Source organism: Lepisosteus platostomus, chromosome 1, assembly GCF_059453375.1.
Source record: "Lepisosteus platostomus isolate fLepPlt1 chromosome 1, fLepPlt1.hap1, whole genome shotgun sequence".
Classification (NCBI taxonomy): domain Eukaryota; kingdom Metazoa; phylum Chordata; class Actinopteri; order Semionotiformes; family Lepisosteidae; genus Lepisosteus; species Lepisosteus platostomus.
The window spans coordinates 55835285-55850148 of NC_142611.1; the positions used below are offsets into that span (position 1 = coordinate 55835285).

Genomic DNA, 14864 nt, shown 5'->3' on the forward strand with positions numbered 1-14864 from the left:
GGCATTGAAATTCTTATTTTCTTACCAGACACCCTTAACCAGAATAAATCACAGTGGTTATAAGATTTTACATTAAACATAAGTGAAAAAATAGATAGAAGTACAGAACTTTGGGACAATGACTGATATCCTCTAAGCAAAATTATATTGGCCAAGTGTAAAAAGAGCTCTTGTGCTTGCTGGTTATCTGGACATGTGCCTGTGCGTGGCAGGGTTGTCATTAATAACCTGACCTTAGGCTAAAGCAGATGAACGTTACAGAACAGGAGCATCTTTATTGCATTATACACTCAGTGAAAAACTGCAAAGCTCCAACTTGCCCTTGAGTCATAAAAATCATTCATGCTTATGCACATTTTGGAAGCAATTGCCAAGCTTGACTCATGTGTTACAAAAAACATACCTATAAATGTCACAATATTTTTGACCTACTGTAAATCCACACCTGAGTGAACTGCATGCCACATTCCATATATGTAAAATAGCAAAACTATCCCAAACTGAATGAACTACCACTTTTTATAAATAAAATCTAGTTTGTCAGTACATAGGCATGACTGTGTCTAAACTAAACTGTATCAATCCTTATACTAGAGGATTAAAAATACTGAATTAATTACAAATACTTTACATTTTAATATTACTGAGATAATAATTTATAATCTTCTGGTATTCCAGAGAAATGCAAAATCATTGTATTTCTTTTCCATTGCAAAAGTGACCAACTCCATACACTGAATGTGAAACCATATAGAAGAATGGACTCTAACATCTTCCTGATTTTAGAAGGATATCACTTGCATAATAAAAATAGCATTATTTCATATAAAATACAAAAACAATGAAAGGATACAATAAGAATCTTTCTGTATCTTTGAACTGTGTGAATTATGATCTGGAACTAAGTGTGACATTTTTTATCAAAACCCAAATGCAGAACCCATAAGAAAACATACCCTTATTTGTAACTTTTAACAGTCTTAGAAAATGTCTGGAATGTAAATAATGAAAACCACACCTTGGTTACAATTGAAACAACTGAAAAGAAAAAAAAATATCTCTGACATGCTGACATTCTTGTTTTCTTCCTTTTATGTAATTGTGGTCTAGTGGACTACACACAATTTAAGGATTTTTAGCATTTCCCTCTCAATTCTTTTGATTTTATACTCAACCACCCTTGCATATAGAGTGCTCTAGATCCATTTATCTGGTTGCTGACTAAGAAATCCAAACAGATAACAAGCTTTGGGGTTTTAGCAAACATCAGAATATGTTTTTGACACAGAGGGTAGTTTAAATGTGTGCAGTTACAAATAAAATCATGCCTATAAAAGTTAATGAAAAACTGAAGTTAAAATTTAAAAATCCTTCACTGCTCATTTGCTTTTCAGTGAGACCAGGATTTAACAATGTACTGCTTTGTGAGAACACATTTATTGGAGAGATTAAGAATTGATTCAAAGATTAGGAATGCAAAGATCAAAGTAACCAATGTAATCTTGACAACATAAGTCTTTCAGCAAGATGTCTGAAGAACTGGCATTTGCCTGTTATCCCTGCATATTTGCTTTTATGTCATTGGCTACTCTTCATAATCAAGCTTGTGGCTCTTTTACATAAAACATCAAACCCCACTGATGAAAGTACACTGCTTTACAGGTTTGCAGTAGACTGTTTCTCTCAGCTCAACAAATCACTTCATACATCTCCAAATGCATTTACTATTCTCTCAATGAGTTCAAATGAAACATTGTGTCAACAATTAAGCCACTGAAGTGCTTAAAAGGCATCAACAACTTGACATGAGATATATTCCCACACAACACTGCACAGACATCAACAGGAGAGAGTGACAGTTTTATCAAATGACTTTTCCACAAGATGATGTTCCAGCAGCTACTCCTACTGAATGAAAGACTTGGTGCACAATTTTAGAATTATGGAAATGGTAGCAGGTGAAAATAACCATGAAGGTTAAGTGTCACCAAGTTTAATCTGAAAAGCATGGGATGCACTGGGATATTTCTCTCTATTGATTCTGTCTGTGGGTAACAATGATCTTTTATGAGCTGAAGAACAGACACTGTCAGGGCACGGACACTGAAAATAGTGACTGACATGAAGCCAGCATGAACGAATGCAGATGACGAAAGAAAACGTTGCCTACCTCCGCATGCAGTCCAGGGCTCTAATGAAATAGTCCTTGTTAAGTTCGTGCTCATCTCTCAACAGAGCACACTGCTCCAGTGTGACAGACATGGACGTCCTGTCTTTGGCACTTTTACAGCTGGTGAACCTGATACCATTCAGTCTGCGGCAGATCTAGCAAGAAATCCAAGACTCTTGAGCGATTTAAAAACATAAGCAAGTGGTTTACATGCTAAAATACTAATTTAAGGATAAAAGGTTTTAGAGCTGCACACTCATTTATTTTAGAACATGTAGAATTGCCCCTTGGTTTGGAATCACAATTGGAATTAATGCTTGGGTATGATTTCTTAAATTAGTGAACTTAATAAAGACCAATTGTCAGATACAGTGATCAACCCTACAAACTCCAGTCACAAACAGGTGAGCTACCAGTGATAGGAGGAGTGGCACATCCCTCACTAATGTCCCTGCATGCCTGCATCACAGAAGCCAAGAAGACTTTCACACACTTGGGTGTTGACTAACCCACACTCTCTTGGCTGTCTGTCAGTTGTGCACTGCCTCTTGGGAACTCCCTATCACATAGTATATTATATAGTAAATAAGGTTTACATAATTCACTTGATTCAATGATTCTTCTGTATTCTGTAGCTAAAATGTGGGTCATACCTGCACTTGTGAATGACAAATAGATGACTTACTCTTTGAAATCTTTTGGGCAGATTTCAAAAGATAATATTGTTTGTAACCAGATAGCCATTTTTTTTAAGTCTCAATGTAGAGAAGGCTACAGAAGGCATCTTCATATTACCAGTACTGCACTGGAGGTATCATGTCTAACTCAGTTAATGCCAATCACATCAATTTTGTAAAGTAACAGAAACCTCAGTATTGACACTAGGCTATTCTATATGTCGTTCAGGTGGGGAGCTGCATCAGCTTGCGTAGGCTACAAATGAACAAGTCATAGGTTGATTCCATGCTGAAAAGAGAAGAGAGAAAACACAACGTTTCGGCTGTGGAGCCTTTTCATTTCACAGGTGAGATACTGACATGAAGTTCTGGTTTGATTGAGACCTTGTCTATGATTCTTATAAGCTTTGTTCTTTGTTCTATTGACACCCAAAGAAGGCTCCACAGCCGAAACGTTGTTTTCTTTCTTCTCTTTTCAGTATGGAAAAAACCTTTACTTGTTCCTATTCTATATGTCTGTGACTTAAACACTTAGACCCCTGGGTAATTACTTTTTTTCACTTCCAGTACATCATACAGCTGCCATGGAATTTGATTTTGGCTTTAGAATTTGACAGCTGTGGGCTCAAAAGACTCAGCATCTTGTGTATTGAAAATCCAACTCTGATGACTCAAGGTGCAATGTTCATTTGCAGAACTAAGTGGCCTTATAAACCATAAGGGCCAAATGTAATGCATTCGTTATCTAATCATTGCCAGTACCTTGAGGTGATATTAAAGTCATGAATTTCACCATCATTATCCATTTCTTTAAATGCTCAAAGCACAGTTTCAAAGGTGCTTATTGCTAGCAGCTACTTTTATCTTTATAAAAATCATAGTCTCATTGCATGACATTTGTTAAAACTTACATGTGTCTGTAATCAGACAACTAAATGCACTGACATATTCATATATATTGATATACAGTACAAATACAGTTTAAGGTAACATGCAAGCTTATTAACCAATCTGCACTCAGATAAATATAAAACTAAGCATAAGTGCTTGGATGTAAGCACAGTGAGTCACTTAGCCATACATTCATTGTGTGAATCATTGTGGTACAGTGGTTTGTCATTGTCAATGCGATAAATAATATGCATTTTAATACAGCAATTGTAATATTTGGGGTATTTAAGGCAGACACAAAGATTTTTACAGATCCTGACCAATTGATGATCCTTATTCTCTTGGCTTGAGCAAGTGCAAAGCCAGATGGATGATCCCAAAAATGAACCTCACAATTAGAAATAGTACTTGCTATTTCCATATTTACAACATTATAAACTATTGTTTACATGACAGTCTATGGTGATCTCACTTAAGCAAAGAACATATAATTACTTAAATACTGTACCATTAAATATAGAACAAATCAAAAACACTTTTTCTCTTTGCAGTGTTTTGGCAGCATATTCGTCTAGCTGTGAAATGAATTTATTTCTTAGGTAACATCTGTTGATGTCTATCACCACACAGACTTTTGCTGCTGGAATTTTCCGTTTTATTTTCAATGGAATAATTTCTGATTACTTATAACAAATGTAGCTCTCCATGAGATTTGTTTACAAAAATATATAATTCATTCACATCCTTGTACTTGACATCATTCAATACTAACAACTGGACAGGTCAAAATGCATTAAAAATCATTAAAAATACAACACTTTTGTGATAAAGGGTTTTTTGTCTGTAACTTAAGTGTAATCAAATTCAACTCACTGAGAACTGTCACTGAAATTTTTTGTTGTCACTTAATTCTATGCTGTGGCATTAACTATGAAACAAAATGTTACTTTGCTTTAAAACATCAAAAATTCAAGCTTCTTAGGAGTTCATTCCTTGTTTTTCTAAATTCTGAAGGTGCCACAAATAATTAGAAATAATGGGAAATCTTAACAGATTACAAGTTTTCTTTCATCAGGGTATTTTGTACATGTACATGGTAGATTTATACAAGGAATTAGGGAGTGATCATTTTTTACAACAGCAGAACACTTACTGTTCCAGCAAGCCACAGTATTTCCACATTCTTCCTCTTCTTTGTCAGAATATTCTGCTGAAGAGTTTCAAGTAATTCTTTCAAGTCAGTTTGTGTTTGGAAACAAGGTAAATCTGAAAAAGAAATATATTTTGTAAAAAAAATATTTTGATATTACTAATCAGTCTGTGGTTGTATGTGCTGACTGTTATACTTCCTGCCATTTTAACTTAATATTCCAAGAAAATATCTTTGAATGAAGGAAAAGAAAATGAATGCATGGGAAAATTCCTCTGTTCTGTGTAAGGCTGGTTTTACATTTTTGAATGGCATAAGGCTTTAAATGCTTCTATAGTCTATTTGTAGATAAACAAAGGCTTTGGCATGACTGTATTATATACTGTACATACTGTACTGTGTTCACAATATGAAGCTAACGGTTGAATAAATATTCTCATAAGTTTGTTAAAAGACTTTCCTTTCCTGCAATCATTTGATACTTACATTGCAATGGCACCTTTTCACTTAATAACTTATAATAGCCATCTAAAATTTCAAAGTTTTTCTGGTTTATTCGCTCTTGTAAGGAGATGTCTCCAAACCTATAGAGAAAAGAAAGAAATGTCACAGTATATTTAACATTTTTAACTGAACACATTTCATAGCTTAACCCAGCTGTACACGTGCTGTTGCTTTAAAGTGTTGTTGAAATCTCCAGATACACCAGCTCTCCAGAACCAGGGCTGCCCACCAGGAGCACATCTTATGTCTAACTTGTGTGAAAATTAATGAGTGCTGCAAATACTAACTATGCTTGCCAAAAAGAAGTACTTTATAGTACAACCTCATTCTGTACGGCAGTAAACTTCATTCTTACGAAACAAAGTGTGCTTTTATATAATTTGTCATTATGTTCAGTTACAAATAAATATATTTTGTGCTAATCAAGGTGCTCTGTTCTTTGAACAAGATCAGAATACTTCTATTACTGTTTATGATCGCTATTCACACTTCAAAGTACAATAAAAGAACTCGCTAACATGTAATAAACAGAAGTAAAAAGAAATGGGAAAAGAGTATAGTAAATTGATCTAGTAAACCAAAAGTGTTTAAGAGAAGGTATTTTTTCATAAGGTGAAGGATACCTACCTGGAGGTGAATGAAGTTTGATACTATATTCGGGTTTTTAACACAATGTAACTACGGCTGAACTGAACACAGTGACATTCAACATTAAAATATTGCCCAGCAAACTGCTTTGAAAGGAGATACTGTACCTTTCTGCTAGCGTCTGTTGTTGGTTGATCCCAATGTTAAAGAGCACTGGATACACTTGTAATGGCTTGCCTTCTTTGATCTCATTTGGTAATGCCTCAAAAATCTCATGTGGTAATGGCACTTCTACAGTATAATAATCCCTGGTAGAAGGGAAAAAATGTTTGAAATATGTCTGAACACATTAACAAATCTCATTTATCTTTCTAATATTTCATTCGATTTATAACAGTTCGGTGCAAAGAGGCGTCTCATATACTGTATCACGATGTTAAATCTTCCAAGAATTTCTACCAAGAAGGCTCATTTCGTGACATTAAATGCAAGTTTGTGTTTGGTAGCTTCAGCTCAACCCACTCGACAGCTTCGAGCAAAAGCAGAAGTGCTTTCAAAAAACAGCTTTTATTGCATATCAAAGTTAGGTAAGATTAGTACTTGTCCTTATAGTAATAATGCAACAGAAAAACAAAAAACAGAGCATCTGCACAACTGACACTCCTGAAAGAAAAAAAAAGTAAAATAAAAATGTAAATGAATCTGAGCCAAGTATGCAATCTTAAACCAGAGTGTATATGTTCAATATGACAGGTACCAAACATTTTACCGGCAAGAAAAAGTTTTGCCTTGTTATCATTCTCCTGCTTCCTTTGCTGCTCATTTTCCTCCTTCACATAACTGTGGTTGAACTAGATACCTAGAAATAGGAGGAATGCACGACTTCTGATCACCTCCTCAAGGATCACTTTTTGTCTTGTCTTTTACAGGCGGAGAAGACATTCTATTTCTCTGTCACCTCATCAGGGTCTAACACTGCTGAAGTGTATGGAGGAGGCTGGCCAGCTCCCCTCCGCACAAAGGAATCCTCTGCTACAGGGTGTATAGAACAGAGCTGCTTTTTTTTTCTTTTGCATTTAGAAGAGCAGTCCATTCATGACAATTCTGAGCCAGAGAGTGTGAATCTGGATCCATATCAGAGCTTCTGATTCCATTTCAAAGAGGCCTTTTAAAATGTCAACAGCTCGCCATTAAACACTTTTTTTGGGGAGGCATTTATCTGGTCACGTGGCTCGCCCATTCCAACTGCAACAGATTCAAAGTAGCAAAGACTCTGGGCACAAGGGCATGACAACCCTTGTCAGCATCCAAGTTCCAGTTTTTTTGTATTTTCATCTAATCCACAGATGTTTCTTCAGGTTGTTCCAGAGAAATGGATTTAGTTTCAAAGCATGGTGCTGGGAGACCGTCCAGGTTTCAGAAACATACAGTACAGTACAGTACAGTACAAGGTTGGGAGTACTACTGCTCCACAGATTTTCAGCTTTAGGGGCAAAAAAGCCACACCTGCCTTAGCTTTTCTGGTATTTACTTAAACGTCAATGTGCCAACTTTGTGAGAGCTTACTGCCAAGGTAGGTAAACTTCCCCTTAACAGGGAGTTCTCAGTCGTTGACTGTTACACCTGGCTCACAGTGGGAGTTTCCCTTCCTGGAAACATTCCCCTCTATCTTTTTTACACACTAAGCAAACTGGAGTGTCTCAGCAGCACAAATATGTTTGTATCAATGCACTGAGTAACTTGAGCATGCTTGAAAATATATTAAAAATTGATTGTTCACTTGTAACCTAGTCTAACTTCATTTACAATGGCATAAGAACAATTCAAATTTGAACAATTAAATTCTATTAATGTATTAATGTTTGCTTCAATCCTACATTTATACACTGGGCTTACAGAACAACATAACTTTGATGGGTTTTTTTCAATTCTCAAATAGCAGATTTAGATTAAATGACCAAACAACACTGCACTTCCAAAGAAATAACTAGTGAAATAAAAGCATACTGGTATGGTGAATGCCAAGCCATGAACCACAAAGTCAGACAGTGTGTCACCTTAATACATACTGTATGCATTTGAATGGTTTGTCACTAACTTGTACAATAGATGTACTGTCAAAGATGCCTGCACAGTCCACTATTCAGTCGCTTGCCCCACAGAGCTTTTCAGTAGCAAAGTCACCTTTTGTTTCCTCCTCCACTCTTCGAATCAGCTCTTCTATTCTCAGTCAATCGCTAATCACCTTTCATAATGATACACTGGAGCCTTATAAATTAAATACTAGAATATTCGACCTAAGTAATTCTGTGCTGAAAATCACCTTTCACCTAGTCATCTTTCCCTAATCACATTCCACGTCCTTTGCTCTCACACCCATTAAACCGTAAAAAATCTGGATTAAAATCAAATAAAGCACTTACTCAGACATATATGGGGACTAAGGAATGTGTTTTATGTGTTTCGGCTTCTAGAGATTGACATCTTTCCAGGTTGCTCACAATGATGCGTAGCAAGCTCTCACATAACTGTAATGTTATGCTTTTCAATCTATTTTGTAGAGCGGAATTGCTTCTTATTCATCTTCTAACCGTTTTCTCGGCAAGCAATGGGTGCAAGACGGAGTGCACTCTGGACAGGACGCCGGTCCATCACAGGGAAGACACAGACACACACGCACTCATACCAGGGCCAAGTTTCCCAGAAGCCAATTAACCTGCAATTACGTCTTCGGCCTGTTGGAGGAAACTAGTGCACCTGGGGGGAATCCACGTGAACAAGGGAGGAACATACAAACTCCATGCAGATAGTACCCCAGGAGCTGAAACCAGTGCCACAGTGCTGTGAGGCAGCAAAGCTAACCACTGCACCACCTTTGCCTTGTACATGTCAGCTAGAAAACAGAATTAACTAGCGACTGATAATGATTAATGGAACCTTGCTGAAATTGCACAGATACTGTATCTCTGAGATTTTAAGAGCCCATGAATCATTCAGCAAAATCGCCATCTAGTGGATAGCAAGTTTTTTTTACTGAACGCTACTGGGAGAATTCACTTTAAATGTACTAAAACTGACAGATGAGTACACTCTCCAAGGTTAGTATTATTTTATGCTTCAAAAAATAATTGTTCTGCTACTTGCTTGACCTAAATATGATTTCAATGTAATTAATCTAATATTAATGATAAATCTGGAATGCTCATTTACTCTGTATGACAACTTTTAAATCAAGTACTGCAGAAAAAAATGAATAATAATAAGTGGAATAATTTCAAACTAAAGATCCTTAGGCCATTAATGTAAGCTTAGATAAAGTCCTGTCAATTATGACTTCAGTAACTAGGAATGAGTATTCTTCGTGTCCCAAAAAGAACTTTTCAGCATGTTAATTCACATTCCATTATGATATTTCTAGTGATATTGTTCTATATATTTGTCGAGAATACAGGGCTCTGCAGACATTTCCTCCATACAGCTCTGTGTGTGTGATCCTATTTAACCTCCTTGTCCTGTCTGTGTGTGAGTTAGGATGGCAAGTGAGGGTGTGCTGTCTTGTCGGCACCTGACATCAGAGAAATTTCTTGTAATTTCCACAGCAGAATACAGTTTCCTCTATACTGTAACAATTCTGGTATCCTTGAAATAATTGGGGATTACATCTTCACTGTGCACCATGCTTAAATATTTCAAACCCCACTGTTTTGTTGTTCATTTATGTGAAGGCTTTCGTCCCCTTATTATGAGTTGGCAGAGCTCCAAGCTCATCTCTAAGTAGAAGTTGTGAGATGGAACTGAGGACACTTTTTTTGACAGTGGATTTTTGATTGCACACACAGACACAAACACACATGGGACAATTTTCACCAAAGCCAATACACCTACCAACATGTCTTTGGACTTTGTAAGGAAACTGGAGTACCTGAAGGAAACCAACCAAATTAACCCAGAGGCCCAACACCAGTAGGCAGTTATGATCTCTATGTAGTTAAATGATTCCCACAGCTCTGGAGTGACAATATTCAACAACTCTTACCGCCTTCCACTGACAACAGGCTGCAGATCACTAGGATCCTCAGACTTTGCTTCCGTGATTTTGAATGTCACTCTCTGCAGATCTGAAATGCCAACTTCCATATCCTCTAGCATTCCAATTTCTTCACCTAGACAAATAAAAGATCACTGTTATGTCTAACATAATGGATAAATTATCTTTAGTCTTCATAATTGGCAAAAGTGTTAGAGAACATGTTTCACTAAATGCGATTTTTGCACTGACAATGTGGTCTAGTCCTTACATATCCAAAAAGGAAAATGTGGCACCAATGGATATCAAGACAGGACATAAAAAATGCATATTAAAAAACAACTTATTTATAATACAAAACATAAGATTACTGCTCATCTGAGTGTTTTTGTGGTGGTAAACGCACAAAATAGACCTGACTGGCCAAGAAGACTCCAGGGCAAATTCAAGTTTGGGATCTCTCATGCCTACAATGAATGGAGGCTTATTGTTATGTGTTATATTTTGTAATATATTTTACAATAAATCTAAGTATTTATTAAGTGCGAGAAAACTGCAAAGAATCGTGAGAAAATATTTAGAATGGTTGATGGCTGACAATACCCCATTGAAAATAATCAAGTCAGATGAAATGAACCCCTGAGGTTTGCAAAATGGTAATTAGATATTTTTAAAACCCATCACTATGACTTTACACGGAACTGGTACGGTTCTCAGAAAACTTTTAGTTATGTGAACAATTATTTACATGACTAGACTAAATGACATGACACTAAAATACAGCAAATCATTAATTAGATAAGAGTAACACTCAATCCTGACAACCCCCAGTAATTTGTTTGGCATTAATACTAGTAATGTTGACATTTTCCTTTACCAAGCAGGAACTTCATATAATCTTAAGACGAAATCTTGTCAATTTTATTTCCTCTGGCACATGATGTACCGCACACACAGCAGATGTACAAACACAATGTATTTTCAATATTTCAATATAGAATTAGCAAGCCATAAACTGGAACTGTCTGCTTGTATAAGAGGTTTAATGGTTTGTGCGTCTATTGATTTAAATGCTCAAGCATCCCCAAGCTCAAGCAGGCTGACCTTTTTACAATTTTGTGAAAAGAAAAAAAACATCTCCATAAATATAACAACTACTTACTTTGAATTAGAAAACTCTAACAGTGAGAAGCTTGAATTTATGGAACAGGGCTTCTAATTAATTCTAATTAGTAAGTTGTCTCTCTTCTTTACTGCCTGCTCCAGTAAAGTAAACAGAGGTTTATTTTTTTTCCTATGAATATCATCTTCATCTTCTAAATGCTTACATCTGGTGAGGGTCATGGAGCCAACAGGCTGAGCAGGACAGACCACACTGCCCTTTTCCCAACAACAGTTTCCAGCTCCTCCTGAGGAGATATTGTCACGGACGTCCAAAGGGACTAACCGTGGGGAGTAGGAGAGCGGAAAAAGACCCATATGCGTAGCGGCGAGACGGGGAAAAGGCCGGGCTCATTAGTGCAAAGAGTTCACGAATGCCGTATAGAAACCTATGCCCTCAGAGAGCGGACGTGGGGCGCCCTGGTGCTAGGCGGGTCTCAGGACATCTGAACATCAATGCTGAGCGAGGACAGACTGAAAGACCCGGAAATATATAGCCCAAGGGAAAGAGAGGGGGACAGGAAGGACAGGAGACCGGAAACCAGGGACAGGACAGAGAGGGAGCGCCCTCTGGCTGCAGAGGGCGTGACAGATATAATCCCTCCAGCATATCCTGTGTCTGCCCTGGACTCTTTTCCCAGTGGGCTTTACCCAGTACACCAGTGGGAGGCACCTGGGGAGGAGTGGCTCCTCTCGATCCAAAAGAGCATTGAATGCACTCTGCGGTTCTCCCTGACTGTTGAGCTCCTCACCCTGGCATGAAGAGTAAGCCCAGCAGCCCTGCAGAGAAACCTTATATCTGCCACTTGTACCTGTGATCTCAGTCTTTTGGTCACTATCCATGACCACAGGTGAAGATAGGGATGAATTACTAGGGGGAAAATACCTTTCCATAGCACTAGTTATTATGTTGTCTCTCACATCATATTTTCATATTTTCTTTACTTATGCAACTTTTCAGGTCTGGTCTAAGAGTTTGTGGCATCAATAGGCCCCGATACTCACTGTAGGTGCTGAGCAGGCTTTCAAACTGTGCAATCAGCCCAACGAGATGAAGCTGCTGCAGGAAGCCTTTGTCCTTGAGACCCGCGTAAAGTCGCATTACAAACCCACAGGCCAAGGCAGCGAGCTGAGTGGAGAAGAAAAAACAACTAATCAGCAGAAGTAACTTTATTCAGAAGACGCCTGGTGGATAATTTTGTAGTATAATGATAAACTATGATGAAATAACTGTGCTACAGAATTAACACATGACTGATCTTCAGAGGGAGACTGACTTGCATAGTTGAATTTCTTGATTTCACTTAAAACGTTAATATACAGTATACCCCTGTCTTTACAATAGAAGACAATAAAGATTTCTCACTTCTATGAACACAAAGGTAAAGTGGGACAGAGGCAAGGATTCTGTCCTCACGGCTTCATTACAACTAATCAACACTAAACTGTTGGTGTTAAAATGAGGTTTTCTAATCCATACACAAAAGCACAAAATATTTGACAAGACTGGGTACATGGAGGGATACTTGATCTGAAGCAGGAATTAGTGACTAAGAAAACAGAGGACAAAATAACTGTAAAACAACATAGAGCCAATCAATAAATAACTCAGTACACTCAACCATTAATTATCAGAAAACCACTTATTCTTGGTTAGGGTCACAATAATTCTTGCCTGGAAGCATGGGAGTGCACCGTGGTAGGAACACCAGGCCATTAATTCATAAATACATACAGTAAACAAAAACATATACACTGAGTTCAGAAACACCAGGCGGCATTTTGAAATCTGAAGTAATATAAGAGTACAAACTGAGAAATGGGAAAACATTATCAAGAATAACACAAAAGATGAGGTGCTCCTGTTGCAGAAAATAAAAGCACAGCAATAATATTCAAAGGAACAGTTAATGGGTTTATTCCACACCCGAAGAAGGCTCCATGGCCGAAACATTGTGTTTCCTTTCTTTTCAGCATGGAAAACTGTTCCTTTGCAGCCTACAAATGCTGACCCAGCTATCTTCTTGAACTTATAATATTCAAATAAGAGTATCAGCTGTCCCTGCAAACAGGAAACTTTCTCCCGCACAGAAGCATTTTATTAGGTGAAAAGGCATTTGAAAGCTTAAGAGGATATTTATGCAGTGGCTGAGGCTCATTTTAACTGTTATTAGGGTGCCAACGGAAATGAAAATTACAATAATTACAGATGGTATTATAATAAAGTGATTATATTAAGTGCAATTATTAATTCAAAGACTGCAAAAATATGTTGGTGTTTTTCCATTTTCATAGACCACTTGTTAAAACAAAGTCTTGGGTTAAAGCATGATTCAGTCTTGCACAACCTGGTAGCAGCCTGATTTCTACCTGGTTGTACAGTCGACGGGGTGGAGTTAGCGCCATTAAGGGCTGGAACACCGTGCAAGAAGAAAAGAAATGCATTACTCTAGACAAGCAGATAAACAATTAATTGTTTATCACAATAATTTGACCTCTTCTCTACAAAAACAAACTGAAAAAAAAGCATTATATATTATTATTATTATTATTATAAAAGCATTATGAATTATTTCATAAATGTTCCCATCATGTTTACTTTTCTTTTTTTCCTACTTAGACTTCACAAGAAGAGGCAAATGTACTGTACTGTATATACTGTAACTTAGAGGACAAAATAACTGTTTTGAAATCTCATAATAAAAACAAAATTAATGTCCCCTTTGGAACTGCAAAAGACATTCACTGGACATTGTCCTCTTTCACCCACTATATTTTTCAGGCACACTATGACCCTAGTTGACGTTCTCCCAGTGTCTATATCCTGCATGATTTAGAGAGCTTCGCTCTCTGGAAGAATGCCGAATTCACAAGCTAAACTTCTGCAGTTATTTTTGCAGTTCTTCTGATTTATTCTTTTAGTCTCCCCCAGTATTTCCGCCTTCTCTGCTTTATGTTTACATGAGGTCTGAGTGGCAATGCAAAAACTAAGAGTGAAACTTTCTAAAAATGTATTGAATGCCTTCAGCTACAATACCACATTAATGCAATCAAAAGAATCATGAACAGTGGTCTGTCCTGGTAGCTTTCTTACGTCCTGGTTTGTTGTCCTTTGTGTGGTTTCTGTTATCTTCTTTTCTTCTGTCATATAGGTGTACCACTGCGGTCTGATCCATAGAAACTTTGCTTTTTCTCTTTTAACCAGGAATCTTAGGAATTAGTGTTACAGTATTTCTTCATATATAACATTCACCAACAGGTGGGTACATAAACTTTGATGCTAATATAATGAATACCCCTGTTGAAAGATTTTCTACATGTCTTGCTCCCATACAAAACTTCCACCATTTTCACTCTCACAATACAGCCCATTTTAAATCACAAAATTATGTTTAAACATGTCTTCAGCTTTACTAGTGTCTTTATATTTTAATAAAATGAGAAAATTGAATACATTTAAAAATACTAGACCAAAAAGCTTTGGGAAGCCACTAGAACTGTATATTATAAATTTCATTTATAATTTGTGTGAACCGTTCCAAATAGCCAAATTCACATATACTGTAGCAAAGTCCACCCCATACTGTTGTATAATGCACTACACTATAAAGTGTGTATGGTTAAACACATAAATAACCCTTCATTATATGATAATTATATGATAAGAACAGTATTAATGGACTGGCATTAAGTTAA

General features: G+C 36.9%; 1 protein-coding gene across 11 annotated transcripts in view; it reads right to left on the reverse strand.

The window, feature by feature from the left end:
• Window positions 1-14864, reverse strand: part of inpp4b (inositol polyphosphate-4-phosphatase type II B) — a 408611-nt gene that overhangs the window by 26824 nt on the left and 366923 nt on the right. For all 11 annotated transcript variants that reach the window (XM_088633072.1, XM_088633066.1, XM_088633061.1 and 8 more), the window contains 6 exons: window positions 12174-12297; window positions 10017-10143; window positions 6148-6288; window positions 5375-5472; window positions 4892-5004; window positions 2171-2325 (listed from right to left, as the gene is read on the reverse strand). In XM_088633072.1, coding sequence (XP_088489198.1) covers window positions 2171-2325; window positions 4892-5004; window positions 5375-5472; window positions 6148-6288; window positions 10017-10143; window positions 12174-12297 — 758 coding nt within the window. The remainder of the gene's footprint in view (window positions 1-2170; window positions 2326-4891; window positions 5005-5374; window positions 5473-6147; window positions 6289-10016; window positions 10144-12173; window positions 12298-14864) is intronic.